The sequence below is a fragment of the Struthio camelus genome, chromosome 8 (assembly GCF_040807025.1).
Source record: "Struthio camelus isolate bStrCam1 chromosome 8, bStrCam1.hap1, whole genome shotgun sequence".
Classification (NCBI taxonomy): domain Eukaryota; kingdom Metazoa; phylum Chordata; class Aves; order Struthioniformes; family Struthionidae; genus Struthio; species Struthio camelus.
Window position 1 is genome coordinate 17,898,770 of NC_090949.1, and position 27,664 is coordinate 17,926,433.

General features: G+C 40.5%; 1 protein-coding gene across 1 annotated transcript; it reads left to right on the forward strand.

The window, feature by feature from the left end:
* The first annotated feature begins 1,074 nt into the window (after positions 1-1,074).
* CNN3 (calponin 3) lies at positions 1,075-26,780 on the forward strand. Its single transcript, XM_068952432.1, has 7 exons — positions 1,075-1,293; positions 21,332-21,453; positions 21,899-21,965; positions 23,372-23,509; positions 24,062-24,178; positions 24,956-25,102; positions 25,664-26,780. The coding sequence occupies exons 1-7, from the start codon at positions 1,237-1,239 to the stop codon at positions 26,009-26,011; spliced, it is 996 nt and encodes a 331-aa protein (XP_068808533.1). The 5' UTR covers positions 1,075-1,236; the 3' UTR covers positions 26,012-26,780.
* Positions 26,781-27,664: the final 884 nt, after the last annotated feature.

The window sequence follows — 27,664 nt, forward strand, 5'->3', positions numbered from 1 at the left end:
TCCTGAATTCTTACTACGAAATGTGCACACGGACGCGTCGTTTCTGGGGGATAAAGAAAGAGGCGGCTGTTTGGGCCACAGCTCCAGCACCCCATCTCACGGCTTATCATTCACCTACCAGTCGAGTCAACGGATCAGCTTCTGATTTGCTTTCTTTCCTCGACTTTGACAACATTTAACTGTTTTCAAAATAATACTCATGTATGCCCTGCAGTTCAGTATTTTGGAGTCACTGTTCCACACAATGAACCAAACGGACCAAACGTCAGATCCGTGCTCCCTTTCCAGAGCAGCTTCATGCCCAAGTTGGTGGTGGTTCCCCGCTCGCTGCCTGGGATGGTCCCAAGACCGGGGTTAACGTGACCCCACCGCTATGCCCAGCACGAAACCCGCACGTGTGCCCCGGGTTTTCCAAACACGGGGGTCTGTCGCCGCGGGGCAGGCCGGACGCCACGGCGCAGCTGGGCCTGGCCGGGTGACGCGCTCGCGCCGTGGCCAAAGGGGGTGACGGTCCCCCACGCCGCACCGCGCCGGCCCGCAGGCCGGCAGAAATCTGTGAAAGGAAATCTGTGAAAGGAGCTTCGCGAGCAGTGCAAGTCACTGTGAAGTGTAAGAGGTTTGTTTCCCTGAGGGGCCGAGGGACCCGTTGCGGCAGCTAGGCGCGGTCTGGGTCTGCGGCCGCGCTTTGCCCCCTTCGCCCAGGCGGCAGCCGCCGCCGCCGGCCGCCCCAGCGCCGTCAGACGCTGGAACTCCCGCCAGCCCGGCGGCCCCTCGCCCAGACCGGAGGGGCAACGGGACCACCAAGGGGCGGGGCGGGGCGGGGCGGGGCGGGGCGGCCGCGCCCACAGCGGCTCTGCGGCGGTGGCGGTGGGGGAGGGGGCGGCGGAGCCCCCACGCGTGTCCAGCCCTGGCGGCGGCGGATTCTTTTCCGTTGACGTTGCCCCCCCCCAACCCCTCGCGCGGCCCCGCCCCCTCAGCAGGACCCCGCGCCCGGCCGGCACCCGGCGGGGGGGGGGCGGAGCTAGCGCCCCGCCTCCGCCCGCGCGGCCCCCAGCCCGGGGGGCCCTCACAGCCCCGCGCGGCGATTGGCGGGCGGCGGCCCCGGCGGGGCCGGGCCGGGGCGGGAGGGAAGGAGGGACTAGAACTTTCCGCGGCGGCGGCGGGCGGACTCTCGCCTCAGCCCCGCAGCAGCGAGCGCCGGCACCAGCGCCCCCAGGCAGCGGGGAGACCGCGGACATGACCCACTTCAACAAGGGCCCCTCGTACGGGCTCTCCGCCGAGGTCAAGAACAAGGTACGGGCGGGGGGCGCCCGCCCGCCGGCCGCGGCGGTCCGCGGCTCCCGGCGGGGCTCTGCGCGGGCGGCGCCGCGCGCCGCCTCCCTCCCGCCCGCTGGCGGCGCGGCCGCGCCCAAGGATGCTCCGCGCCGCCGGCTCCAGCTGCTGCCGGGGGTCGCGGCGGGGTCGGGCCGGCGCCGCCGGCCGCGGGGCCGCCCCGTGAGCTTCCAGGGAGGGCGCGGACCGGAGAGTCGTCAAAGGCGGGCGCGGCGGTACCGGCCGCTCGCCGGCGCCCCCGGCCCCACCTTCCTCCGCTCTTACGTTGTGACCCCCCTCCGCGCCCCGCGAGCGCTTGTCCCCCTTTCCGCCACCCGCGAGCTGGCGCGGCGGGGCCCGGCGGCGGGAGCCGGCGCCGCGGGGCGGCGGCCGTCGGCGGAGCCCCCGCGCCGGCAGCGGCCAAGCGCGCGGCCCGGCCCCCCGCGCCGGCCGCGCATTCCTGCCGCATGACATCATGGGCACGGGCGGCGCGCGGCCAATCGGCGTGGGCGCCGCACAGAACGCGCATTGTCTGCCCGCCGCGGCCCCGCCCCGCCCCGCCCCGCCCCGGCGGGGGCGCACAAAGGAGCGCGGCGGCAGCCGCCCCGGGGCCGCCGGGCGAAGCGGGGTTTCGGGGTCGCCTCCCTCCCTGCGCCTGCTGCTAGCGGGCGTGTTCCGGGAGCCGCCCCTGCCCGCTGCGATACGCGCCTGTAGCAGAGTGGTAGTCGCTTCTCTGACAGCGATTTGTCAAAACGCGTTATGCTTTCATCAAAACAAAACAAAACATCACTACTGACTTCAGCCGAGACTTTTCTTCCAGATATTTGCGTACCTCCTGTGTATTGTTTTAAAGAATTGCTTCGATCTTCAGTTTTCTGTTACTCAGTGGACCAAAAGATGCTTGTGTTAGTGTCCCGTTGCACCGACTACTGCACTGAATACTTACTTGGCACAAGGGAAAACCTTTGCGATACAAAATACACCAGTAAACAGCTAGGGATAAATTGATGCTCCATGTCTTCATTCACAAATTTAAGTTATAAATGTAGCACTAATTAACTGGTTTTTTTTTCACACTCTAGTTTCAGGCTTCACCAAATCCTAAAATTCTGTTTCACTTGTGGTTAAGTAGAAAAAGGAGGAGAGAGGAAAATAATTCACTTTAAACATGTTGTTATTCATTGAAACAGAATAAATGAATATGTCAGGAACCTGACAAAAGATGCTTTTTTTTCTTTATTGGCTTTCTCAGGGCGGTTGTGGAGTTTTTTGACTACAAGCTCTGATAACTCTATGTAACCAAGTGTCTTCCAGGGAGGTTCTTTTCAATGTTTGAAGTTAGTCATTTATCTATGCAGTTCCAGTTTAAAGAAACAGTAAAACATATGTTGCGTATTATAGCATATGGGAAAAAGTAAATGCTGTTCTACCTTAATGAAATATTGACAGACTCATATAGGTTCAACAGTGATTCCTTTATGAAGACAAGATGGGAAGACGTTCTTTGTTCTTTCTTTCAGTTTCTTATTGTCATCAACTTCCTCAGGGGTATAACTGTTCCAAGCACAAGCCTTAAGGAAAGGTTTGAAACTAGTGTATTTCACACCTCTATGGAAAGGGCCTTCTGCTTCATCTTGCTGAGTATCTGTTAATTCACTCGCTGTATCTGCTTTCTTCAGTATTGGGGAGGGAAGGATGCTTTATATGCAGCTTCAGTTAATTTATATGCAGGCTTCTACTTCAATCTTTGAAAATGTCAATACAGTATTGCCATAAAAAGATTATTCACGTGCACCAAAGACAAATGAACTCACCTCCAAAAAAAGAAGTCCAGGAAAACAATTGCCTTGAACTTTGGGAATGTTTTTCTTAATGTAAGAGATCAAATTACAAAGCAGTTTATTATAGATAGATGTGTTGTGCCTCTCTTAGCTAGTTTCTTGAACGGTTCTGTGCATTAGGTATGTTTCTGCTTATATAAGTCGAGAAGATCAGACACCAGTGGTGCCTAAAGATCAGAAATTCCTTTTCTCAAAAACTTCTGAGTCATGAATCAAACATTTGAAGGTCTAGCTTCCAACTCTTGCAGGACTATTTTTTGGTACTGATCTTCACTGTGCTTTCTAAAACACTGACTTCCATGCAGACTAGTGTGTTGTTGTTTGTTTGTTTGTTTTTTTAAAGTGTGGTGCTGGTCTAATATTTGTAGTAGTCGTGGTACCTCCCTGCTTGAATGATGGGAGTCTGTTAGATACCCTTGTCTGAAGTTTTCAATGCTAATCCCAAGCAATTTCTGCCTACAGAAAACAGACTTGTTGGTGTTATGTTGTTAGCTGTGCTGCCTGAGGGCTTTGCTGTGCTGGATGGAAAAGTATCTTGGCTTTGTTTCTTGTTTTTTATTTTCTCATTTGGCATTGTATTAGTGTTCAGAGAGATGTTTGTTTGCTGCAGTATTTGAATAGATGAACATAACGTGTCCTGATGCTATATACAAATCTTAATTGAAGTTTCAAAGTGTCACTCAGCTCCAAATCCTTGCTTAGCTTGGTGCTGTGTTTTGTGTTGTTTTGAGGTCCATCCTTCTCTTCCTGCGTGTGTGTGTGTCCTTTACCTTAGTCAGTACTGATAAGGTGTATGGCCTCTGTTACGAGGTCTCTTTCCTCGCATCAACAAATGAAGGACGGAAGGTGTGCACAGGTTCCCAACTATAAGGAAGCTTGCCTGCATGAGAAACTTGTAGTCAAATTAGCGTAATCCCTTTGAAGCTGATTCCTTGTTTACTTGAGGTCACAGAAGATATTTCATCCAAAACGAATATTCGGAGAGAAGCTTTTTAAGGTGATTTAAATGGATAGTTTCTTCTGCAGAATTCTGAGCGTTCTCTTCCCAAGAAATGGAACAGTTTCTGCAGAATAGGAAGTTACCATGGCTTGAGCTGATGAGGGAACTACCTAAAGCTACAAACTAATGTTGTTTTTGTCCCTGCGTGACAATTGAGGTAGGTAAGAAATTAGCAGGAGCTTTTGCTCCACTGTGTCACTGCATAAGGTGTGGAGCCAAACAGGAACATAGGGCAGGAGAAGGAGAGGTTCCAGTTTGCTCGTCTGCTTCCTAGTGACTCCACCCTTCCCATGTAAATGGTATTTGTATTGGCCATTTATTTATCTTCTCCCTCCTCTCTTTGATTCATTGCCAGTTTCATCTCTACTGCATGTGAAAGGAAGGATGGGCAAAAATATGGTAGGTACGAGGGGTTAGAGGAGGTAAACTTTGCATAGCATTTGGCTGTCCTGTGCCTTGGCTCTGTCATCCCTGCCAAGCTCTCCTCTCTGTCAGGAAACTGACACTAGTCAGTACCGTTTTCCAAAATTTTAAAGATGTCGGAGTAACTGAAGTGAGTTAATCTGTCCTTGCAGCTGTGACCCTGAAAAGGCAAGTGCTAGCCATATGCAAAGGGCAGGGAAACAAACTGTTTAATTCTAAATTGGAGATTGGTAGCCAAAAGAAGTCTGTCAACAATACACATCTCCTATTTTGAAAGTGTGTGGGAGGGGACTGCTACTTCCTGCTTTCCTTGTCAAGGATGAATGTGAATTAATTAAAATGAAATGAAGCTTGGTGATAAATAATGCCAGCTAGTCCTAGGTATGATTATTGTTTCTCTGAAACTGCTGGGGAGAAATTGTATTGTATTTCACTTTTTCATTGCAATGAATGTTTTAACTGGGAACTAGATTTAAATTACTTACTTTTTTTTTTGACCTTAGTGATTTAGTAGCTTGATGAAGTTTCGGCTGCCTGTAGTTGGATTGTTAGGCCTTCTCTTTCCTCTTTCTCACCCCTCCCTTGAAAATAAAAACAAAATAGAAATAATTTTCTCTTAAAAAAATTTTCTCTTCTTTTCTGTTTAAAAAGTAACTGTTGTCCTACTACAAAATTCACCCCCCACACACACTTTCTGTGTGCTACTGTTCTTTAGCAGACCATTAGATTTGCTCACTAAGTGCCTTTTAGGAATCTTATGTGAGATTCTTTGCTGCTGATACAGTATATTTCTATTACCATTACCTGGAAGGTAATAAAAATGAAGAATATGTAGGATAAAGATGATGAGAACTTAGGCTGTAAGTGCACAGGTGGTGTCTTCTGTAATGGTAACTGGCGCAGTGTAGGAGTGGTGCGTTCCCATCCTGTTGTACATAAAAGTCTGTAAAACCTTTAAAAAATTAATATCTTGAATTTACAAGTTCTGAGTTAAATTCAGGTGTTTAGTTTAAAACAAAATGAGTCTGTGTGAACTTTTCTGTCATATGTTTTATTGCACAGAGAGTAAATCAAAATCCAATATTTTGATGTTAACTTTCAGAAATATTATCCTAGAAATAGATACACTCTTACAAAGGGAATGTGTCAGTGGAAGTAGCAAAGGAGTTTTACATGAGGAAGTACTGAACTTCTGTTTGCGCCAATCTATTCATGCTTTTTGATAGCTAATCATAGCTCTTGAAATTACCAGCATTTTCTAGCCAAATGTCAGTTTCATTATGCATAGCACTGAAACTTTTCTCTTTGTGTCCAGTCTCTTTAGTTTTTGTCCAAAAATTTGGACAATGAAATTTCTCCAGCTGGATCCAGGCTTTAGTAACAGTTCTGCAGTTCAAATGAACTACTTCATAACTTTCTCTTTTCTATTTATTGTCTTCTAGAAATCCCTCATTGCATGTTAATTTTAAAGCATCTATCTCTAATAGTTGTTCCCAAACCTCTTCTATAATTGTAATATATACAGATAAATGAAACACTGATTGAAAGCTTCTGCCTGTAGTTATAGTGAAGAAATCTATAAACTAGGTGCAGAGAATGCAATCAACATAAGAAGAGAATGGCATATAATTACATATTTGATAACTGAGTCAACAGAAAAACTGTCTACAAAACATAAATGCTACAGTGGAATAATTCCATAGCTATACTTAACATTCTACCAATGTTTGGCACAATACATATATCACTTAAAACACAGTAGTGATGTAAACACTGAAAAATTATGTTTTTTAAGTTGGTCTTAAGGTGCATTTTTTTTTTTTTTCCTGTATCAGCAACCAAATGATGGTGAGAATTCTGTAATATATTTACAATATGCTCGCTGGTCACTTCTGTCTGCTGCTTAGTTTTATCTTGACATATATAAAACATTAAATTTCAGTAATTTAGATACAACAGCAATTCTTAGAAAATGGTCCTTCTACATTTCTCCCTCCGCTTCCAAATCATGTGTTGCTCCTTTTCTGAACAGAAACCTCTTATACTTTTGAAAATATTTTAGCGACCTGAACTGCAGAAACATAGGTTTAGCCTTTTTCTGGAAATTTTGCAGGGGATTTTTGAAAAAAAAAAAAAAAGTGAAACCCTAGCTCTATTAAGTTGTAGTAACCTATTAACTCATATTATCCTAGTGTAAAGTCCTGGGTGTGAAGGGTTGCCATACTGATTATTGTGGTATTAGCGCAGCAGCCTGATCAATAGCAATGTGTTTTATTTAAATTTTAAGGGAGAAAGGTATTCCAGCAGTGGAGAAACTGTAATGTCCCTATTTGTCGTCATCCTTTGCTGACCATTCACTGCTATGTTTACCTCAGTGTGCCTAATCCATTTTCTTTTTCATTCCTTACCGTCTCAGGAGGGCTGTCTGCTGTCTCGAACATATATGAAGTCCCTGGTATAGTAGGTTCCCAACGCTGTGAGTACTCCAGTATAAGTGTTATTACTGAATAAAGCATTAATAAGTAGATCCATAAGCAGGTGCTAAGCGATGGCAGTAAAACCTAGGTAGCATTGAGTTGACAGTTCATACCTGTGGTATGTCTCTTCTCATGACAAGCAGAAGCAAATTATTTTGCCATGGAACCGTTTTGCTGCTAGCTGAACGCTGTTAGTGCTCTTGCCCTCTGATTAAAGCTTGAGACTCTGTTAGCTGAGCATTGCCCATTCCACACATTTTTCTGAATCCATAAGCAAGTAGACTTGTAGCCCTTCTACCACCGAGGTAAAAAAATACACTCTATTCAATTTCACTGCACAGAAAGCAATGTTCAGCAAGGCTTGCATCAATCAGATGGCTAATCTCACTTGAGAAATTTAATGATTTGAAGAAAAAAAAATCTTACAGGAACAACTGTCTCCCTGCTAATGAATGGCAGTGTTCAAGAGCCCCTGAGTAGGTGAATTGCAACATACCAGTAAAAAGTGGCTACCGTAATGATGTTTGGCAGTCACTGCTGAAAACCAGTTGCATAAGAGGTAATTTCTTTTTCTTCATGATTTAAAACCCCAGTAAACTTTGACATGACATTGCATATAGCTGTCTTTTGCAGTCTTGCTGTGTTTTAAACTCTTCCTGGAAACTGTGTACATCAGGAGTTCCTGAACTGTGAGATGTGTATTACAGAGTTCAGCTGTGCCACCTCCCTCTGTAGTGGGTGTAATTTCAAGTTCTGTGTCTGTTGGCTTGGCACGCTTTCCTTGGAGGCAGTGAGGAGCACATGGCAGAGCTGGGAGTAACTACTGCTGCCTGTCCAGCCTCAAAGGAGAGGTGGAACAGGGAACAAGCCTGTTCCTGTGTCTGCATGAGGGCAGCACAGAGTTAGACCCTGCCAGTGCCACCAGCAAAGCATGGTACCCAAGCAAATTAAGTGAGGATGTTTGCTCTAAACCTTTATGATAGTTAACCTTAGAAAAGCATGCTGGGTTTGCGCTTTCAAATTTAAAAATCTTCCTGTGATTTTTTTTTTTTTATGAGATGTATTGCAGTGACCTTATTTCTGGTTAGTTAGTAAGAATTAATAGAAGACTGAGAGGCGATCTCATCAACGTGTACAAGTATCTGAAGGGGGGGGGGGGAGGAGTGTCAAGAGGATGAGGCCAGCCTCTTCTCTGTGGTGCCCAGCAACAGGACAAGAGGGCAACGGGCAGAAACTGAACCACAGGAAGTTCCATCTGAACCTGAGAAAAAACTTCTTTCCCGTGAGGGTGACAGAGCATTGGAACAGGTTGCCCAGAGAGGTAGTGGAGTCTCCTTCCCTGGAGATATTCAAAACCCGTCTGGATGCGAACCTGGGCAGTATGCTCTAGGGGACCCTGCTTGAGCAGGGAGGTTGGACTAGATGATCGCCAGAGGTCCCTTCCAACCTCAACCATGCTGTGATTCTGTAATAAACTTTTAGTAAAACTTTACTGGTGATGGAAAAATATAAAGCTTGCTGACGTTAATATTTAGGGGTGCAGGTTAAGTGTCAAGTTTTGCATTTATCCTTTATATGCAAGGTCACAGTTCTGGCTCTCCTATAGCCAGAACAATTCTGGTATGAATGAAAAATCTTAAGAAAGCAAATGGAGTTTGACAGAGTCACAATGATTAAGTAGAATTAGTAGTCTCAGAAAATGAAAACTTACTTGCATTTCAGAAATGCTTGCTTGTTTAAATTGTACAAGTTAATTTTTTTTTTTTTGTGTGGCCTCAGGGTTAGACTTTGCTTATAAGTTTATTATATTCCTGTTGCTGAATCAGTATCCTTAGAGGATGGATGCATGCATTGTCGTAGGATCATGACATACCCATGATTTTTTTCACCTCAGCTTTATTTGTAAGAATATTAATTCAGAAGTTCTTTCCTGGGTTGTAACTTGCTTTGGAATATAAAGGATACAAACTTCACTGTGTTCAAAATTGTTAGCTTCTGTAGCTACGTAATGTCGTATACACTATGTATTTGACACATCCTTTTAAGGAAAACTTTTTTAAGAGATTCCCATCCCCTATGGAACTGTACAGGAAAGGCCTTCAGTAAAACTGGGCTTGAGGCCAGGACACGTAGGGCAATTTGAAACAGATTTTTTCTAAGTGAGATCATGTGAAAATCCTTCTCTTCCCTTTAAGAGGGACTATTTAGCTTTCCCTTTAAGAGGGACTCTCTTTAGCTTAAAAATGCTTTTTGTAACTATTTGATTCTAAACAACTGTTAACTTGTATAGCTGTATTCAGCAGCATATGCTCTCTTTTGGGTAAATAATTTTGTTTTAGCAGTATTGCCTCCGAGTAACTTGCTTTGCTCTCTCTAATTCATCAGACTGAATTACAGTATTTTTCTCAAAAACAGTTTTGACTTTCTTCAGGTAAATGGTTCTGTGTTTTGTTTTTGTTTTTTCTTAAACCAGGGCAGAACTTAGGTATCAAGAGGGAAGACATGATAAAAGTTCTTGCTTATATAAAGCCATCTTTTACCTGAAGCAGAAATGATTCTGGATTTATAAGTTACTAATACTTGAAGGTTTTAGTCACGCAGAAGGAGCTGGCAGTAAATTTCCAGAAGACTATTATCCTTATGAATAAAGTACTGTTGTCACAGATATGGTCTAGTGCCCTGTTTGGACTCTCACCAGACTGGTGTACTGAGTCCCAACTGCTGGGACTCAGCCCAAATGTGCTTTAAGCTTTGGGAGTCTGAACTGTCTCTAGTCACTGATTCTCACCCAGGGTCCTAAGTTGCAGCTCACTCCTACAAACTGGATTTTGCTGTTTGATTCCTTTGCCTCATCCCTTCTAAGTCTTGACCTTAGTCTTCCAGGGTTTAAAGCCCTCAAAAGAGGGCATCCTTTTGGTTACAGAGTGATTCTTGAGAGGTGTGTGATGGTGAAACTGTATGTGGCTTGTGCACGACACCCCACAAGACTTGAACACCAAGTCTTTCCCTCGAATTTCCCTCGAAAAAACAATAAACGCTTCTGCCTTTCCTTGCCTTAGTTCCCTTCCTGCACTGAAATGCTTCCATGGAGGTAGGATCTGGTCTACTGGCCTGTCTGGATTATGGTTTGACTCTAAATGAATCTTCCTAGCTTACTTTGCATACTCGGACTGTGGGCTGTGCCCACAGTAAAATTGGGCATTACTAATATAAAAGCCTCACTTTGCTTCCCTGTTAGGAAGGCTCTCCTGTTACAGTGCTTTCCTGTTGATAATTCCACTGCTACAGCCTCTTACTTATATAGACAGGTAGCTTTATCTTAATATTCCTGGTTTTGCTTGAACAACTGTCATTTATCTGAAAAGTATTTTATTGTTGTCCCTAAAAAACTGAGTACATGTTAGAAGCCTTCCCAGCAAAAGAGGAGGTATAAAAGACAGATGCATTCAGGAAGGCATTTGGTTATATTGTAACATTCATAGTCAAACACAGCTGTTACCTTGAGTAGTGAGGTTCATCCCCACCAGAGCATTTCCCTTTTGTGCTCTGCATGGATGGCGCATGAATCGGAGCTAAGCCCAGCAGCATACCAAAACCAGAATTAGACACTGAGCAGGAACTATCACTGTTTTCGTTAACTTTATAATATTACATGATACCAATCTGAAGTTATGTTATAGATCATATCTGAAAGTCTGAAAAAAAAAATATATATATATAGTGATAGTCAATGAAGCATGTATAATTCACACACACATCACTAAACGTTCTTTGCTTATGTTTAGCAAGAAGCTGGCCCCATCCCTTTCACTGAAGTTATTGCATTTATTATGTCCAAATAAAAGTAAAAATTACAGGTAATTTTCTAAGAAAATAAGACTATTTTCTTTTCACTATGGTCTGCCTTGATAGCATCCTTTATCATCAATAAAGGATAGCAAGTTTCTGCATGAAAACCTTTGTGATGTGGAAAGGTACCTCCATTTCAAATGGAACGTAGCTGGTTACAAACCTGCAGGATTAAACATCAGAGCTCAAGAACTGGTCTTTTAAAGGATGAAGAAGAGTTGGCCCAAAATGTAACTTAACAATGGTAGAGTTCAGGCAGGGCACGAGAGCATCTTGTACTACGGAAGAGTAGTGGAACTTTAAATAATTTAGGATAGGGACCTCTCTTCTACACGTCATTTGTAATCTAGCTTTGCCCTACACACAGTGCTGTTTGTACGTTTCAACGCTACAGTGAATTCGGGTGCGCAGCGCAAAGAGATTACACTTTCCTTGCAGCATCCAGAGTTTTGAATGCTGTGAATGTGTGCACCCCCCCCCCACCCTCAGTGGCGCTAGCTGTTGCTTATGTTGTAGGATTCATCTATCAATGTAAATTTTATAATCTGTGCCATTCACTATCTGGAAAAACAACCAGAGACCTGTAAAGGGAAGTTCATTATATGGTAGGGGAAGACTAGTAACTGTATCTTTTTGTTGCAAAATGTCTTTGTCCAAGGTGGACTTGAATAAATTAGCAAGGAAGAAACTGCTGAAATAAATGAAGGAATGTATTTTACTTGTAAAATAGAAACAAATCTTTATATGTTTTTTTAAAATATTTTTCATTGGTTAGTAAAAATAAAACTTTTTTTTTTTTTTTTACAAATTAGAACTTGTTAATTTTGGTAATATTTTGGTAGTGTATGCTATTCACAAACGTGTATGCATGCTAACTTAGCATTTGTATTGCTTAATCTTCATTTGAATTCCTAACCGATTCTGACTTTCTTACATTTTATTTTGTATGTATGATGGGAGTACAGCTGGATTTGACTAGAGGTGGGAATTCAGTTAAATGCTGAAATGGTAAATAAAGCAAATTAAAATAAATTTGCATTCGTAAGGCAGCTTTATGTATAGCATTGAGTTTGAGACCATCTATTTTAAGAATGTTTTGTGTGCTCAGTGAAGCTAACCAGCCAGTTCAGATAAGCGTGTCCAGGATGTCACCTGGGATCTTTATCTTTAGGCAGACTGTAAAAAGTGAACTTACTTTCATGAATCAATTTTTCATGTTAGAATAAATTAGTCATTGAATTGCTTTAATTGAATAAACTTGCATAAAGAAATATTCTTCCTGCACGTAATTGCTGACAAATGTTGCTTTAGAACTTCTTATAGAGTGTTTAACCAGAAATGCTTAGTTAATAGTTTGACTGTCCTTACTACTTCAACAGCAGTAGTACGTTATTTTATAGCAGTTATAACGTTCAGTATAGCAGGCTTATGGATTGATTTTTATGTAATATAAAAGACACTTTCATTAAATAAAAAATGTATCTGAAAGTTCATCTAAACATAAACTTACTTCTTAAAAACTTTTCTCTCTTCTACTTCTGCTCTACGTTTTTCCGATTTCTGTAAAATACCTATAAGATCTGTGTAAATGGAGAAGGTATCTTGGTGAAGTTCAAATACTCTGTCCTACTTTTCTTAGTACCTTCCTGAGTAATCTTCCAAATGGCTTAGTAGTAGACTTTAAAAGATGGACGTTACTACAAAATTAAGTAAATGTTTTCTAATGTTTTTAGACATCCCATTCTCCTACATTAATTGTAGATCATATTCTTCTTGTAACTTTTGTACGTGGTTAAAGCACAACTGTCCAGGGTGGGCATATCCCGAATGTTCTTGGATGTTTCCTGGAATATAATCAACATTGTTTTTCTCCTGCTGAACTTTAACCTGTCAGGGATATACCACAGAACAGGGCAGCAGCAGATTCTTGTGTTTATTGCTGAATTTGTCCTTCCAGATTTTTGGTGGTGTTAAAGCGAAGCAATAGTATAAGGCAGCTGATAGGTAAGACCTTCTAAGCCTTAGTGTGTGAAATCTGCATTTCTTATGCTTCTGCTGAGAAAAACTGGTGGAACGCTGGCAAGTTATCAGTTATGTTACAACTAACAATTTTACTACTGAATATCAAGCAAAAAGGATACAGCTGAAAAATTCTGTGATAGGTAGTATAGCGGGGTACAGTGAGGTCTTTTAAGATTAGCATAAGACAATGTTTTCTGTCTTTCTGTATGACGTAGGAAAAAATAATCCATAACAGCAGGAGAAAAATATACATTCAAACACGAGGGCATGCTTTAATTTTTTTGAAGTACCTTACTGTTTGGTTTTCATCTTGATTTCTGCATTGCCTTTTACCTCTGGGTTTCGCGTGCACAAATATACCTCCCGTGACATTTGTTTTTGTGTAGGTCCTGGTCAACATATGTGCATTTTACTAAGCCTGTTAATGGCATCTTCTCAGTAACCCAGAAGTAAGACTTGAAATGCCAAAGGAAATCATAGCTTGTGTTTTAGGACAGAGCACGTATTGGGAATTTTAATTTGTCCAACCGATGCAAGTTCATTGGGTTGGCAGCTCTAATGCTGAGAAGCTCTACTTGATAACTTTGATACTCTGTTACTTCCCTTTTCTGACCCACTTTCAGCAAAATCAAAACTTTGCATTTTCCCACTGCCCTAGGTTCTTTGCCTCAACCTAAAGGTTATGCTGTTTTGTTTTATGCTGTGACTGAATAACCACTGAGTTTTAACTTGTTCCAAATAGAAACATTGCACAGGAAAACATTGTTTCTTTTTCACTCACTCCCTGTTACATTTCAAGTTGAAGTTTAGATAGGTACTGTAATCCATTTACACTAAAGAATTTCAACCATAAAGTTTTAACTCAATCGTGTATTTTCAAAAAACATTAAAGCCTGCCTTTCTGCTGATGAGAAGAACGCTCACTGCTTTGTCTTTTTGTTTGTTTGTTTGTTTTGTTCCTTTGCCCAACCAGTAAGTTTTTAACACACTAACTTTGTTCCAGACATTGGGCTATGTAATTTTACCAACTTTTTAGATGCATCATTCAAAGGTGTGTTCTGGAACAATAAATGAAGAACAGGATTGAGGCAGTATAGATGTGTGTAATTTGGGATTTAGTCTGCCTCACTCCCGCTTCTGAGAGCTTCTGCCTTGATAGTAGAAGATGAACATGCTTTCATCTTTTCCCATATCATCATAAAGCCTTAAGAAGAGGAGGAGAAAGATCCCGTCACAAACTACTACAAAGCAAACGATACGCAAAGCATCAGCATTGGTATTCTTGGCTTCTCTGAGACAAAGCTCTCCTGACGGTAGCATTTATTTCAAGGCAAACGGGATGTTTGTCGGCAAACATCCACCAAACCCATCAAATTCAGTTCCACTTGCACAGTTTGGAATGAGAAAATAAGTCCTATTAATAAAAACTGAAGAGTTGATACACTCCTGAGTGATCAACTCCAGAGCTGAAGCCGCTTCTTAAACTGTGCAACTTTTGGCCTTCAAAGCTGGTTAAAGCTTTAGTTTTGTTTTCTTCATTTGCTTTCAGTAGTTTATGACCTAAATGTGTAAAAGCAGAGTTAGTATAAAAAATCTTTACTAGACCTGGGTTAAATTTAGCATGAGGTGAATATGCTAATACTTTATTAGAAATCCAGTAAGTAGACTTTCTCTTCTCAGTCTTTTTTGGCTGAAAACATTAGTTCTTCTGTGTCACTTTTAAGCGAAGCTGTAAGCTGCACCAAACTTCTCCTGGTAAGGAATATTCACATCTAAATTTTGCTGTTTTATTTATTGCTCTTACCTTTTCACCAAAGTATGTATTGAGGTGTAACTTAAGACGTTACCTTGGAGTAAAGTCTTGGCTATATCTCCTGCTGTATATTGCCATGTACTTTATCTGTCTCCCTTGAAAAATGGTAAAATGGCAACCTATTTTGCTACATATACATATGTATAAATCTTACATTTTATTGACAAGCACAGTTACTGTGGTGCAGTTGTTCATTTGCTTTGACAAGCACGTGCTTTTATTGTCAAAACCTTTGACCAGAGATCAGTTTCTTCAAATTCCTGGTCCTTTGTATAGAGTTGTGCGTTAAACACGTGTGACACTTGCAGGGGGGAGGGTTAAGGCCTGAAGCACAAGCTGAAGTGCTTGAGACTAAGAACTGTAGAAATGCTAGCTTGTTATGACATGATTGACAACTCTGAAAATCTTTTTATATATGCTTTTTTTGCTTGTAACTAAACATGGGATAGTAAGATTACTAAATTTTCTGGTTTTAGTCTTAGTGACTAATAAAGCTATGCAGTCTGTTAAATTTTTTTTTTTTCTTGAAATACTTTTGCAGTATTTTTCCAGAGTAGCAGCAATGTAGACAGCTGAACTCTTAAAGTGGAGATTTGGCATATATGTAGCCCTTAATGTACAGTGTGTACTGTGTAATTTGGAAAAGATTAGTTTAAAAAAAAAAGACAATTGAAAGTCCATATGAGATCTTTTATGGTGTGAAATACTGGTTAACATCATCACTTAAACTTAGCATGCTGTACACATGTTGAGTAACTTTAATCATCTGCTTTTATCCCTTGAAGTTGGCCAGTACAACTTCACGTGCGTTTCCAGGAATCCATACATTGATTAAAAAAAAAAACCCATGATTACTGTTCTTGCGTTAAATATGGAGGGATGGTTTTTGCACTGTATAAAGCTCCAAATGGGAAGGTTCTTGCTGAATAAACAGCATGCAAGAATCAGACCGTTTAAAACCCCCAAATTCTCAGTTTGCCAAGACTAACACGGGTGTTTTAGAATGCATGTTAGGAAATAAGCATGGGTAGTGTCAAAATCTGCAGTAACGGTATCATGTAAACTCACTAAAGAATATTTCATTCTACATTCTGACCAAGAGTATTGTGAAGTTGCCAGAGTAATCAAGGCTAACTCAAGGATTCTAGCCTGAGGTTAATACATTGGCATAGATGTGTCTATACTAAATTGCCTACTAGTTACTCTGTCAGACGTTCAAAGCTGCAACTCAACATTTAAATAGGAATCAGCTAGGAAAAGAAAGAACTGCTGACTTTCTGCTGCCCCAAGTTCTAAAGCCATTCGACCCCCTTCTTTCCTGACACTCCTTAAAAATAAACCAAATCTAGGAAACAAAATCCAGAAAAACTCCATTTGTAAGACTGAAATGCACCAGTTTGAGGTAAGAGAGAGAAAGTGCTTAGTTTGTTCATATCTAATAGCAGATAACTATACTTGAAAAAAGACTTTTAGCTGAATTTCCTATGGGTCTTGCTTGTTCTCTTGCATCATTAATGATACGGTCTTCTGGCTGTACAGGACACATACTGTTAAGCAGCAGTAACATGTCAGTATCAGAAACATTTTAGTTTCTGATAAAGTTAAATTTGTACATTTATTAAAACATTAAAGTTGCATGAAAGTGTATGAAGATCGGGAAAAAGCCAAAGTCCACGGTCTTATCTGTATTAGGTATTACTGAGTCTCAAGGCCAGAAATGTTAGTAGTATAGTATAGCATGGTTTCTATTTCCTGCCCAACAAACTCAGCTACAAATGGAGTATTTTGCAGGGATGAAACTGACTCAAAAATGGTATTTTATACAGCTCCCATAGAAAATGAGCAGGTGACCCCTAAAGAGCAGGGAAAAAGTAGCAAGGAAACATGGACTTTTAGTCCTCTGACTACCTGTAGTAAAACAATTAGGTTTCTACTTCAAATTAATCAAAAAGCTTGCTTTCCATTTAATGATCAATTCCCGGGCAGTCTTTTTTTTTTTTTTTTTTTCCCTGTACTGAATACAAATACAACTTTCTTTACTAGGAACTTTACTAACAGTCCAGATCAGTAATAGGCAAGTAACACTGCCTTTTTCCCTCACCTAGTCTTAGATTGCTTATAATTGTGACCGCTTGTATGAACTTTTGTTTCCTTGCAAAGACATTTCTAACCATTACATTTGTATCTCAGAATTGTCAACCAAAACAAGAGCTTATAGCTTTATATTTCTTTCAAGATAAATCAGAACAAAACAAAGAACTTTGACACTTGGCTTCCTGCTCTCTGGTCTTAAAGTTTTTATGCAATTTTTACATTCATTGTTACAACAGGATCTTTTCCACCGTGTTCTGAAACAGTAGCTTTTTTTTAATGGCACTGATTATGAATACTTTGAAGCTGCTTAGCTACTGCTTTTGCCTTTACTGGAACATGTTTTCTTTTGCTGTGGACGTATTTGCTGAGACTGAAGTATCTTCCATGAGAGTTCAGTACTTAAAAAGGATCAGATGTTGGCATGTTGATTGGTAATAATGGAAAAAGGAGCCATAACATTTTTCATTTATAGTAGAGCTTCCAACTTTCCGCTCATAGATAGCAATCAAAGGAAAACTGGAACAAATCTGTTAGACATGTGGAAAGTATGATGTATTCACTAATTTAGTGTTACATAACTTCCAATTGTGTCATCAAAATGAAAAAAAAAAAAGCAAAGAATTGAAAATAAGTATAATACCTTGCTTCCTGTAGTCCCTGACCTATCATTCTCTGTTTAACCCCTTCTTGTCATATGTTTAAAACCAGATTGTAAATTTTCTATATCTTTAAGTCTTTATGGTGTTTAAAATGCTTTAAGGATACCTTCAGTATAACTTTCAAAGAAACTATCACTACTCTTACCTTTTTTTCAACCTGGTTACCCACTCGTTTAAGAAACGAAACAAGGGCTTTATACGCGAGTCAAACTGTAGAACAGCGAAGACCATGCAGAGAATAAGTGGATCTAATAGTAAAGCTTTCAGTGGCAATAAAACAAGTTTCCTCACCTGTAAAAGACTTATTTCCTATCTCTAGATAAGCACTATAGGGATACCCAACACACTTTAAAACCTCTTGAAAGACTCAAGGTTTGAACGTATGCAAAAGTACTCCAACATAAAGTAAATAGTTTTTAGGAGAACCGATAAAATTCCATCTGATCACTTCTAAGTTACCTAAGCACTGGAAGTAGGGGGAGAGGTATTTAACGCTCAGCCCAGTCTTAATCTCAAATGTGGAATGTACTTAGTAATTAAATGAAGAAAACTTTTGCCTTTTTTTTTCCCCTTTATATGCTTACAAAGATTAAAATATCCACATTTACAGAAGCCTGTGGGGTTCATCGCTCTTTGTGACTTTAGTATTTCTTCCTCTTTTTTTTTACATTGGGGGTGGGGGAAGGAAAAAAACCTGATCCTCAAAGTGTGTCTCTTGAGGGCATGATCACTGACTTAGTTGTCTCTTCAAAACAAATTTTTTTGTAATTAAAATTTAAGTTGTAGAGAATTTTTTTTTTTTTTAAATCTGGAATTGTGTCATTCAACTGCAGGATGGCTAAACTATAATTCAGCATTTTCTGTAAGCTAGAATGTAACAAACTGCTTCAGTTTGCAGATCCTATAATGCTTGTTACACTTCTAACTGTAGCTAAAGAATTGTGGAAAAGATTCGCTTAAAACCCCTCTCTGTACCCGCATGCATGTTAGAACTGTGGTTTTAATGTAGTAGGAACTGCCAACATACAGATAACCAACCCAAATGGTCTACTGTCTTTTTACTGGAAAATCAGAAGAGACTGAGTTACGGCCTTTCTACAAATCCTGTTTCTTCTTTTGAAGCGAGCGTTTCAGTGTATAGAAGAATAGTAGCTACAGTATATCTGGTCTGTACATGTGATTGAAGATTGGGTGTGCATGTGTACACACAAAGGTATATCCTTTTACAAGGTCTTTCTGGGTTCTTTAATGCATAATAGCACTAGGATGCTATGTTTCAGCCTTTTTGGGGATGTTTAAGAATCTTCCTCCTTTGCCCATATACTTATTTTCACAGAAAAAACAATGGACTCAGTCACACTTTATCTCTGACCTCAGTAAGTTTGGCAGAACACACCTAGCTTGCTCAAACGTTACTGGGGAGACGAATGTAAGGGTGTGATCACAGAAGCCTTGTTTCCGTGAAGAAACGAAAAAAGCATGAAAAAGTAGTTTGTAAGCTAACCGTCAAGCCTGGAAGGAGCAAGTCAATAACTGTGTTCCTCCTACACTACATCAAGACAGATCTTTCTGCTAGCTCCTCATAAAATTACTGTTACTATAATTACTATTAATAATGAACATGGCTGCACTGCTACTTCTGCTAAAGTTAAGGAAAAAGTACAAGAGGACTATGCTCTTAATAACGGTACGTTGGTCACCTAAGAGACGCTGAAGTAGTTCTGCAATTCCTGTAATTGCTGCAACTCTGGCATAGTTCCTCATAGCACTGTCCGTTATTCAGGTTTTTCCTGGAGATTAACGTAGGGTGTAAGATTGGCTGGCTTCCTCTATGGAGCTGTGAACTTCAGCTAACCTTTCTAGTCCCCTTCTTTCTTACCTATCCAATATTGAAAAGATACGTTTAAAAAAAAAAAAACCATCATAACGTTTTCCTCACACTAGGCAGTATCACCTGAGCTTTCCTCCTTTCTTCAGTGAGAAAGGGGTTATCTTGGTTATTTTGCAGCATTGCTCCAAACACTGTGGTACTTCCCATCTTGCGCAGAAGACTGCAGAAGACTTGATGGATTAAGCAAGATCTGGATAAAGGAAGGGGTTAGTCCATTATCCTGATCTGTAACTAAGGCACCAAAGCACCATGCTATTATAAATAGTCTAAGAAAAATAAGTACCTCGCAGGCAAGTTTTTCAAGTAAAGCCAGAGATAAAATAATTTACCATGTTCCCCTAGAAGAAAAACTGAGAAAAGAATAACGTAATTTTTATTTTGGTCAGTTTGGAGTTGGGGATTATTAGTGCTGGACAAAATGCAGTAATTGCCTCCATCCAAATTATTCAGCTCGGGCGGAATCAAGATCTCATGCACCGTAAATGGTTGCTGATACATGGTCTTTCTGGGCTGAAGTCTAGGAATAAATGTAACAAGTCTGAAATGTATATTTTGGTCTGAATGTTAACGACTGCACCCAAGTTTCTTGTTTGAAATTAGTAAGCAACTAGGGGTTAATTGAGCTGACTTTTCATTAGTTGGAAATACTGCATGTACATTCTGTGCTTGCCTGTCAAGTTTGTCGTAGTAGCTCAGTCATTCCTAGTCCTGCTCGCTTATCCGTATGGGACAGCTTCCAATGTAGGTAGGACACTGTTGCCAGCCTCCGCGCTAGCGGAGGTTATTTGTGCCATAAAATCTTGTGGTTGGATAACTTGTTTTGTTTGCAGAAAGAGTAGCAAGTTACACAGTACTAAAGGCTGCCTCCAGTGGTATAATCCCTTTTCTCTGATTTGCCACTATTGAGAGGTATTGCAAAAGTAGCAGGTTTAGGCTGAAGGAAGTTGGAGCTCCTTTTCAGTGTCACGTGTGAAGGGCGGAGGGGAACAAAGGGTAGAGAATGGAGTTTGGATCCTCACAGCTGCTACAGTTGTTGAAGTCTACCAGTTTTAAGCATTCTGTTTGCACTGTTTTCTCGTGACTGGAACGTAATCTGATACACTGAACAGTACAGTCTGAATATCTGCAAAAGGAGCTTTTTACTCGCCTTGCTAACAACTTTTAGCCTCTGCTGCCTTTAACTTAATAGACAATTGAAGGTTTTCGCTCTCTAAAGTAATAGTGCCGTAACATTGCAATTTAAGACATGAGGTCACAGTTTATTGCTTCTGAAGCTTCCAGCAAACCCAAAGAAAAGCAGATTGAGTATGCCTGCTATTTCTAAGTTAAAAAACAGCAACAACAAACAAAAGAAAACAAAACCCACCCCACCCACCCCCAAAAAGAAAAATCTCCAGAAAGATAAGTTTCATGTTGTGGCAGCAAGGGGAAAATTTGTCATCTTCATTAATCATAAAGTGGCTAAAGAAGCAAATCTAATGCTTTCTGCTGAGTAACATCAAATCTATCATGTAGAAGTTCCCATTTAGAAACCTGCATCCAAGTAGCGATATTGATGGCACGGCAACTCATAATTCTTGTTTTCATAAAACGCTACTTCACTAGACTTCACTCGCTACTACAGTCCCCCCCCCCCCCAAAAAAAAAAAAAAAAACCAGTCATTTTCCTTTGCATCTACCAAAAGACTGTTCACAAGTTCTAACAGTTCTTTGAGTAAGAACAACTGTTAAATACAATTCAGAGGTCTGTTTACAGACAGACATTTAGTAAGCTATAAACATTACAATGAAACCAATGTTGACTTGGTCTGATATTTAAAATACAGCATTGGGTAAATGCTATAGCATATTCTTTGAGAAAGAGTTGGCGGGGGAGAGAATTAGTTTTCTCTTGGAGGAAAGAATTACAATTTTCTCTCGTTAAGTGACTTTATAATTGCTTGTATTACAGATTGCCCTGAAATATGATCCCCAGATAGAAGATGACCTGCGTAACTGGATAGAAGAGGTTACAGGGCTGAGCATTGGTGCAAACTTTCAACTGGGATTAAAAGATGGCATAATTCTATGCGAGTAAGCCTTTATTAAGTAACCTTGTTTTAGTAGTTTTCCGCTTTTGTTTGAGACTTCCTAAAGATTCCCATTCAAACACATCAACAATAATAGTCAAAAGATAGTTGACAGTATTGTGGGAGACAGCTTCTTTGAAATTGTGGAGAAGAATGAGAATTGAATTCAAATCTTCTTTATATTTCAACAAACACTTCTCAATTCCATCATGAAGTTATTTTAATAATGAAATGGCACATAAAGTTTCTTAGGATATGTTTGTTAGACTTATTAAATCTCCTGGGATCTGAGCTGGAGACACTGTATAAATCTAAAATTAACCAGTTTGATGAAACTAATGCAACAAAGCACGAGTGAAAATATTATATAATGCCTGCACATATGGTAAAGGATGAGATTTCTTGTTTAAGCATTTCCCTTTTTTTTTTTTTTTTCTCCACCTTCCTAGGCTTATAAATAAGCTGCAGCCAGGATCAGTGAAGAAAATTAATCAATCAAAACTAAATTGGCACCAGGTAAAAACAAACAAATAACCCCCCCCCCCCAACCCACACCTTTAACCCCTGCAACCCTTCAAGTCTTCCATTTTGTATTAACAAATTTACAGTGAATATGGTACACCTTAAATCATAACAGCAACAAAATTTGCATATATGCATAGCGAGATATGCACATGGACAGCAAGAATACTGCATACATGAACAGCATTCAACAGAAAGCAGTTGTAGCTGAGATGGCTCATAATTGGCTGTTGTTAATACTATTGCTTAACTGATAAATGACATTTCAGATGAAAGAAGAATATAGAACCATATAGCAAGGCCTCTTTCCAAGTACAAAAAAAACTGTTAACTTTTTTTTTAAACTAAATCATAACTAGTTTCGCATCCAGGCAATGCTGTGGAACGTTATGCCAGTAGCTTGCCTTCACCCAAACATTGAGGTCACTGTTTGAAATGTCCTCCTGAAAAAGAGCAGCTGGGGAGAGGGAAGAGAAAGGACCTGAACAGTCTCAGGAAACGGTTGTGCAACAGAAGAACTCAGGAAATGGTATGCTGCAGACTACAGCGTACATAGTTGATTTCAGTATATCCAGATTCAATTTCTTATGGGCAGTCTGTCTAGCACACTTTTTTCTTCCTTCTTCCCCAAGGGACTGTCAAAGGCTACATGTATTGAGAGCAAGCATAGGAAGAGTTGCTGATTAGAGCTGACTGCCTTTGCTGTTGCGGGTCTAGCTCAATACTGCTGTGTTTAGCCTCTTGTTTTTATTGGACTGAACATTTCTAAATAGGATGGAGGATTGTTTTTTGAAACTTAGTTTTAATATGTCTTATGACTGCAGAAGAAAAGATGAGAGTCAGTCCTTATTTGTTTTACTCTATATAACTTGCTAATTTGGACAGCACTCAGTGCTAAAACCTGCTAAGGAAAATCCATAAGCTGGACTCAGTTTGTCCCAGGAAGCCAGGAAGATAATACCTTCAAACTAAGTTAAATGTTCTTACTATCCACATGGTTATGGCTTTTGATTATTTTTACTCAAAATTATCAATCGCTAAAGTCAAATAGCATGGAAATTTAACTTAAAACTCTCCAATCTGAAGTAGTTTTTAAATTAGGATTTCTCTTGGAAAGGACACAGCTACGCGTTCTCTCATCAGATCCCTCTCTAACAAAGTATACGGTACTCACTGATGGAGAGATGCTAGACTAGATTGATTTCTGTAGTCAAACTAATGAAAGTAAACTTCTAACAGTTACTCTTAACCACGCCAACTGTTGTTTTATCCAGTCTCCACAAGGCAAAGAACTTGTGTAAAACAAACAAACAAAACAAAAAAACCCCCAAAACTTTAAAATTACATAGTTCGTGAATTAAAACACTGAGTAGAAATCTTGCTTTTTTGTTTCTGTTTAGCTGGAGAATATTGGGAATTTTATCAAGGCCATCCAAGTCTATGGCATGAAACCACATGATATTTTTGAAGCAAATGATCTTTTTGAAAATGGAAATATGACTCAAGTACAGACTACTTTAGTAGCACTAGCAGGTCTGGTAAGTATTTGTACCCCTGGCATTGGCAGAAATCCAGATGCCAGTCAAGATACTCCTTTTCCACTCATGTAAATACAGAAAACAACTTACAGCCTGTCACACAGGAATAGATACTACTGCGAGGCCGAGATACTGCAGAAGTTACACTTCAGATACCATAGCTGTTTCCTACCTCATACCTTGAGAGAAGGCTTGCAGTTTGGATTTTTGACTGCATATAGCCCTGCTCTGGGAGCTACGTGTGCACACGCAGATCCAAGGAAGCTCCCAAGAAAACTTTAATCCTTGGAGAATTGACTTTGCAGTCTGACAGATACTGGGGTAGCTTCAGCATAGCACCTTCAAATGACCAAGGGAACAGATCCCCGCCACAACATAAAGAGTTTCTGATAAGAAATAAACCTGTTTTTGTTATCTCACTCTGGAGTGCCCAAGATCACATACTGAGGCTGCTTGTCAGTCAGCCCAGGTCTCCAGATGGGCTGTAAAGCCTCAGTGTTTCAGTGGCAGAAAATTAACTCTGAATATTCCATTTTCCTTATCTCTAAATAGGCAAAAACCAAAGGCTTTCATACTACAATTGATATTGGTGTCAAATATGCAGAGAAACAAGCACGAAGTTTTGATGCGGGAAAGCTAAAAGCTGGTCAAAGCGTAATTGGCCTGCAGGTAAGTATGAAATTCAAGTTTACACGAAAGCTGTTCTCAAATGTAACAGATTAATTGCTGTGATTAACTGAAATGCTGTTCATGCAAGAACCGCTTTCAGAATTAGAATATATTCTTATCATTGAAAGAGGTATGGATTTTTAATTTTTGTAAGTAGTTGACTAACTTTACAAGTTCAGGTGACTGTGTGCAAGTGGTGGGGTTTTTTGTTTTTTTTGTTTTTTAATCTACAGTAAGAGTGATAAGGAGGAAAGGAAGAGTTACTATTAGCAGTAAGCATCATCTTTGTCCTCTAGAGAAATTTTAAAATGAGCGTGAGTCTTTGGAGAGCTAAAGCTCCTTCTGTGGTAGTCCTTTTTTTTCCCGCTCCACTTTCCTCAGTAGTCATAAAAACAAAATAGCTTGTATAAAATCTTGAAATTCTTGTGCTAGACAAGTTGTAGCAGTGTAACTGAATCATTACTTTCTAAGGTGAAAGCTGATTATTACACGTGGATGTGCACATCCATGTCTAACAAACAGCCTACACACGCAGTTGGCCAAATGCCAGTCACTGAAATGCCTTAGGATGACAGCTGCCTTTATTTTTCCTCTCGAAGCTCAGCGTAGAGAAGTGATCATTTTTTACAAGTGGCCAGGCTGCATGAGGAAAGCGTGCACTTTAATTACTCTTTTTGTCGGCTGTCACAGTTATCAACTATATTTGTTTCCTTAGACTGTGCTTGCTGTACAAATAAAATCACTTTTTCTGTCTACCTCTTCCTTCTCCCAATGAAGATGGGCACAAACAAGTGTGCCAGTCAGGCAGGCATGACTGCTTATGGAACTAGAAGACACCTCTATGATCCAAAAATGCAAACTGACAAACCATTTGACCAGACAACAATTAGCCTACAGATGGGCACTAACAAAGGAGCCAGCCAGGTAAGGAGAACTGCGTGAGACATTTTTAGAACAGATGCTACTGTCAACCTGGGTGAGCCAGGTGGGATCGGTGAATCTACAAGTTGTATGTGGCAAAGGAGTCTTACTAGCAGCAGTGAGAGGGTGCAGTTCAGCTATGCTTCTATGCAGCAACTGCAAAACTTACGTTTCTTATTAACAAGTCTGTTCTGTGCTGAAGATATTGAGAGATTAAAAAAATTACCTGGTGCTTTTAGGAACTTCTATCTGGCTGTGTTATATGAGAAGAAAACACAAATTTCAAGTGCTAATGAGACAGTACAGAAAAGGAAAACTACTTCCTGTGCACTACCTCATTTTGAACATTTAGGATATTCTTTCCAAAGAGGTGGGATCTGCTGGGCCTTTCAGCAGGGACTTTCTTCTAAGACCTAACTTACTAGTGAACACGTATAGCTCTGTGTTTTATTGTACTTTAACTCCTACTTTTTAATACTTCCAGTAAGCTGCTCAAGTTGTAGTCATATATTCGGTGATTGCAGCTCTTAGCCTTACTGAACCTCTAAAATCCTGTCTTGTTAGGCTGGGATGCTGGCACCAGGTACCAGGAGAGACATCTATGATCAGAAGCACATATTACAGCCTGTGGATAACTCAACTATTTCATTACAAATGGGTACCAACAAAGTAGCCTCACAGAAGGGAATGAGTGTGTATGGGCTTGGACGACAAGTGTATGACCCCAAGTACTGTGCTGCGCCAACAGAACCTGTCATTCATAATGGCAGCCAAGGAACAGGAACTAACGGGTCAGAAATCAGCGATAGCGATTATCAGGCAGAATACCCAGATGACTATCACGGAGAGTACCAAGATGACTATCAAAGAGATTACCATGGTCAGTACAGTGACCAAGGCATTGATTATTAGATTTGCATCAAAAACTCAGTATTAGCCATTATTTTATTCAGTAAGAACGAAACTAGCCTTGTGGAATTGTTACCCGTCTTCTCCTACACACTATGCTTAATGTACCTAAAGAAATATTGCCTTACATACATTCCTTTTCTTTCTCTGCCCTTTCCCTGTCTAGTTGCCTTTAGTGCTGTAACAGTTGTAGTCTACAGCATAAACAATAACTGCATATGAAGTAAAAAGGAATACTGTGAAAGGGGGAGTGCTCTTGTACAGCCAGGTCTTCTACTAAGGAGCTATGCATTTTCACAATCTCAACTTAAATAGGTATTCACATGCCACATTAAGCCTTCATTTTACATATTTACAGCTTTTCTGTTCTCCACATGAGATAAAAGAATTTCATACTTAAGTTCAATGTGGTCTTTGCCAATTAAATCTAAGGTGCCACATTAGTGATTTAAATATCATTACTATGTTTCTATGGTATTGTTTGCTAATGCCAAGTCTTGCGTTAGACATTTTAAGTGTGCATTTGTGACTGTGTATTCATTCCATTATCTACACTGACCAAACTCCTAGAAATAGTTGTCTTACTAAAAAGGGAGCTTGTACAAAGTCTTGAGCCAACAGAAGTCCCATGTTTGATGGTGCGTTTACCTTTTATTGTGCCATAATATACCCATGTAGAAACGCTTTTTCTTCCTTGAACTGTATTTATTGCCACACTTCTCAAACTGATCCCAGTGTATTTTTTATAAATAAATATTTTTTCTTGAAGGTATGAAGAAGGTCCTGTCTCATTTGTTATGTACTATTCTTAAAGATTAGATGTCATAGAAAATTTTCCTCAAGTCACCATCGCTCTTGCCTGTGCTGAGGGTAACGTAGAACTGCTGTCTGTTGCAGTTAGATTAAATCCCACTGAGAAGAAAGAATCCTAACAGCCTTGTAAAAATCTGCTGCGAGAGAGTGACCTTGACTTAACAAGAAAGGAATGTGTTCCTCTACAGCAGAGCACACTACCCCTCTATATGACTCTGAGGTTACGACCAGAAATCCTTAGATTGTCACTAAATCCTGCCCTTTTCCCAAGGCAAATGAACTGCAGATCTCTAACAAGGTCTCTGCTTCACCCTGTAATCTTCATAACAGCACTTCAAGAACTCAAAACACGTTTGCTTTAGTGTATGTAATGAGGTAGCCAGATCTTTGTTCCTACTGGTCTGCAATCCAAATTCTTTAGTTACTAATAGCAGGGCTTTAGTCCTGGATAGAAAATGCTTCCTTCCCCACAAGAGTGCTGACAGACAGGCTGTGCTAATTTACCTGAGTCCTTGCTACAGGGATAAAAAAGACGCTGCTTATCAAGTGGGGCCTTTTTCCTTCATCCTTAGAGGTATCCAATGGAATCATGACTCTGAACTAAGCGAGAGTTTGAAGCAGACACCAAGCAATGCCAGATATAAACCGCCTTGCTTAAAAAAAAAAAAAAGCTGTGATACTTAACCATTTCCTGATACACAGAGCCACCAGTACTCGTTACCTAGTATTTTTAAGAAACGTATTTATAAAAGTACTTTCCATTCCATGGACTCCACTCCTCTGCAGCTGCAGGAAACGGTGCCAGTCAGTCCAGCAGAGCCCATGCAGTGCTTGAATGCTGTG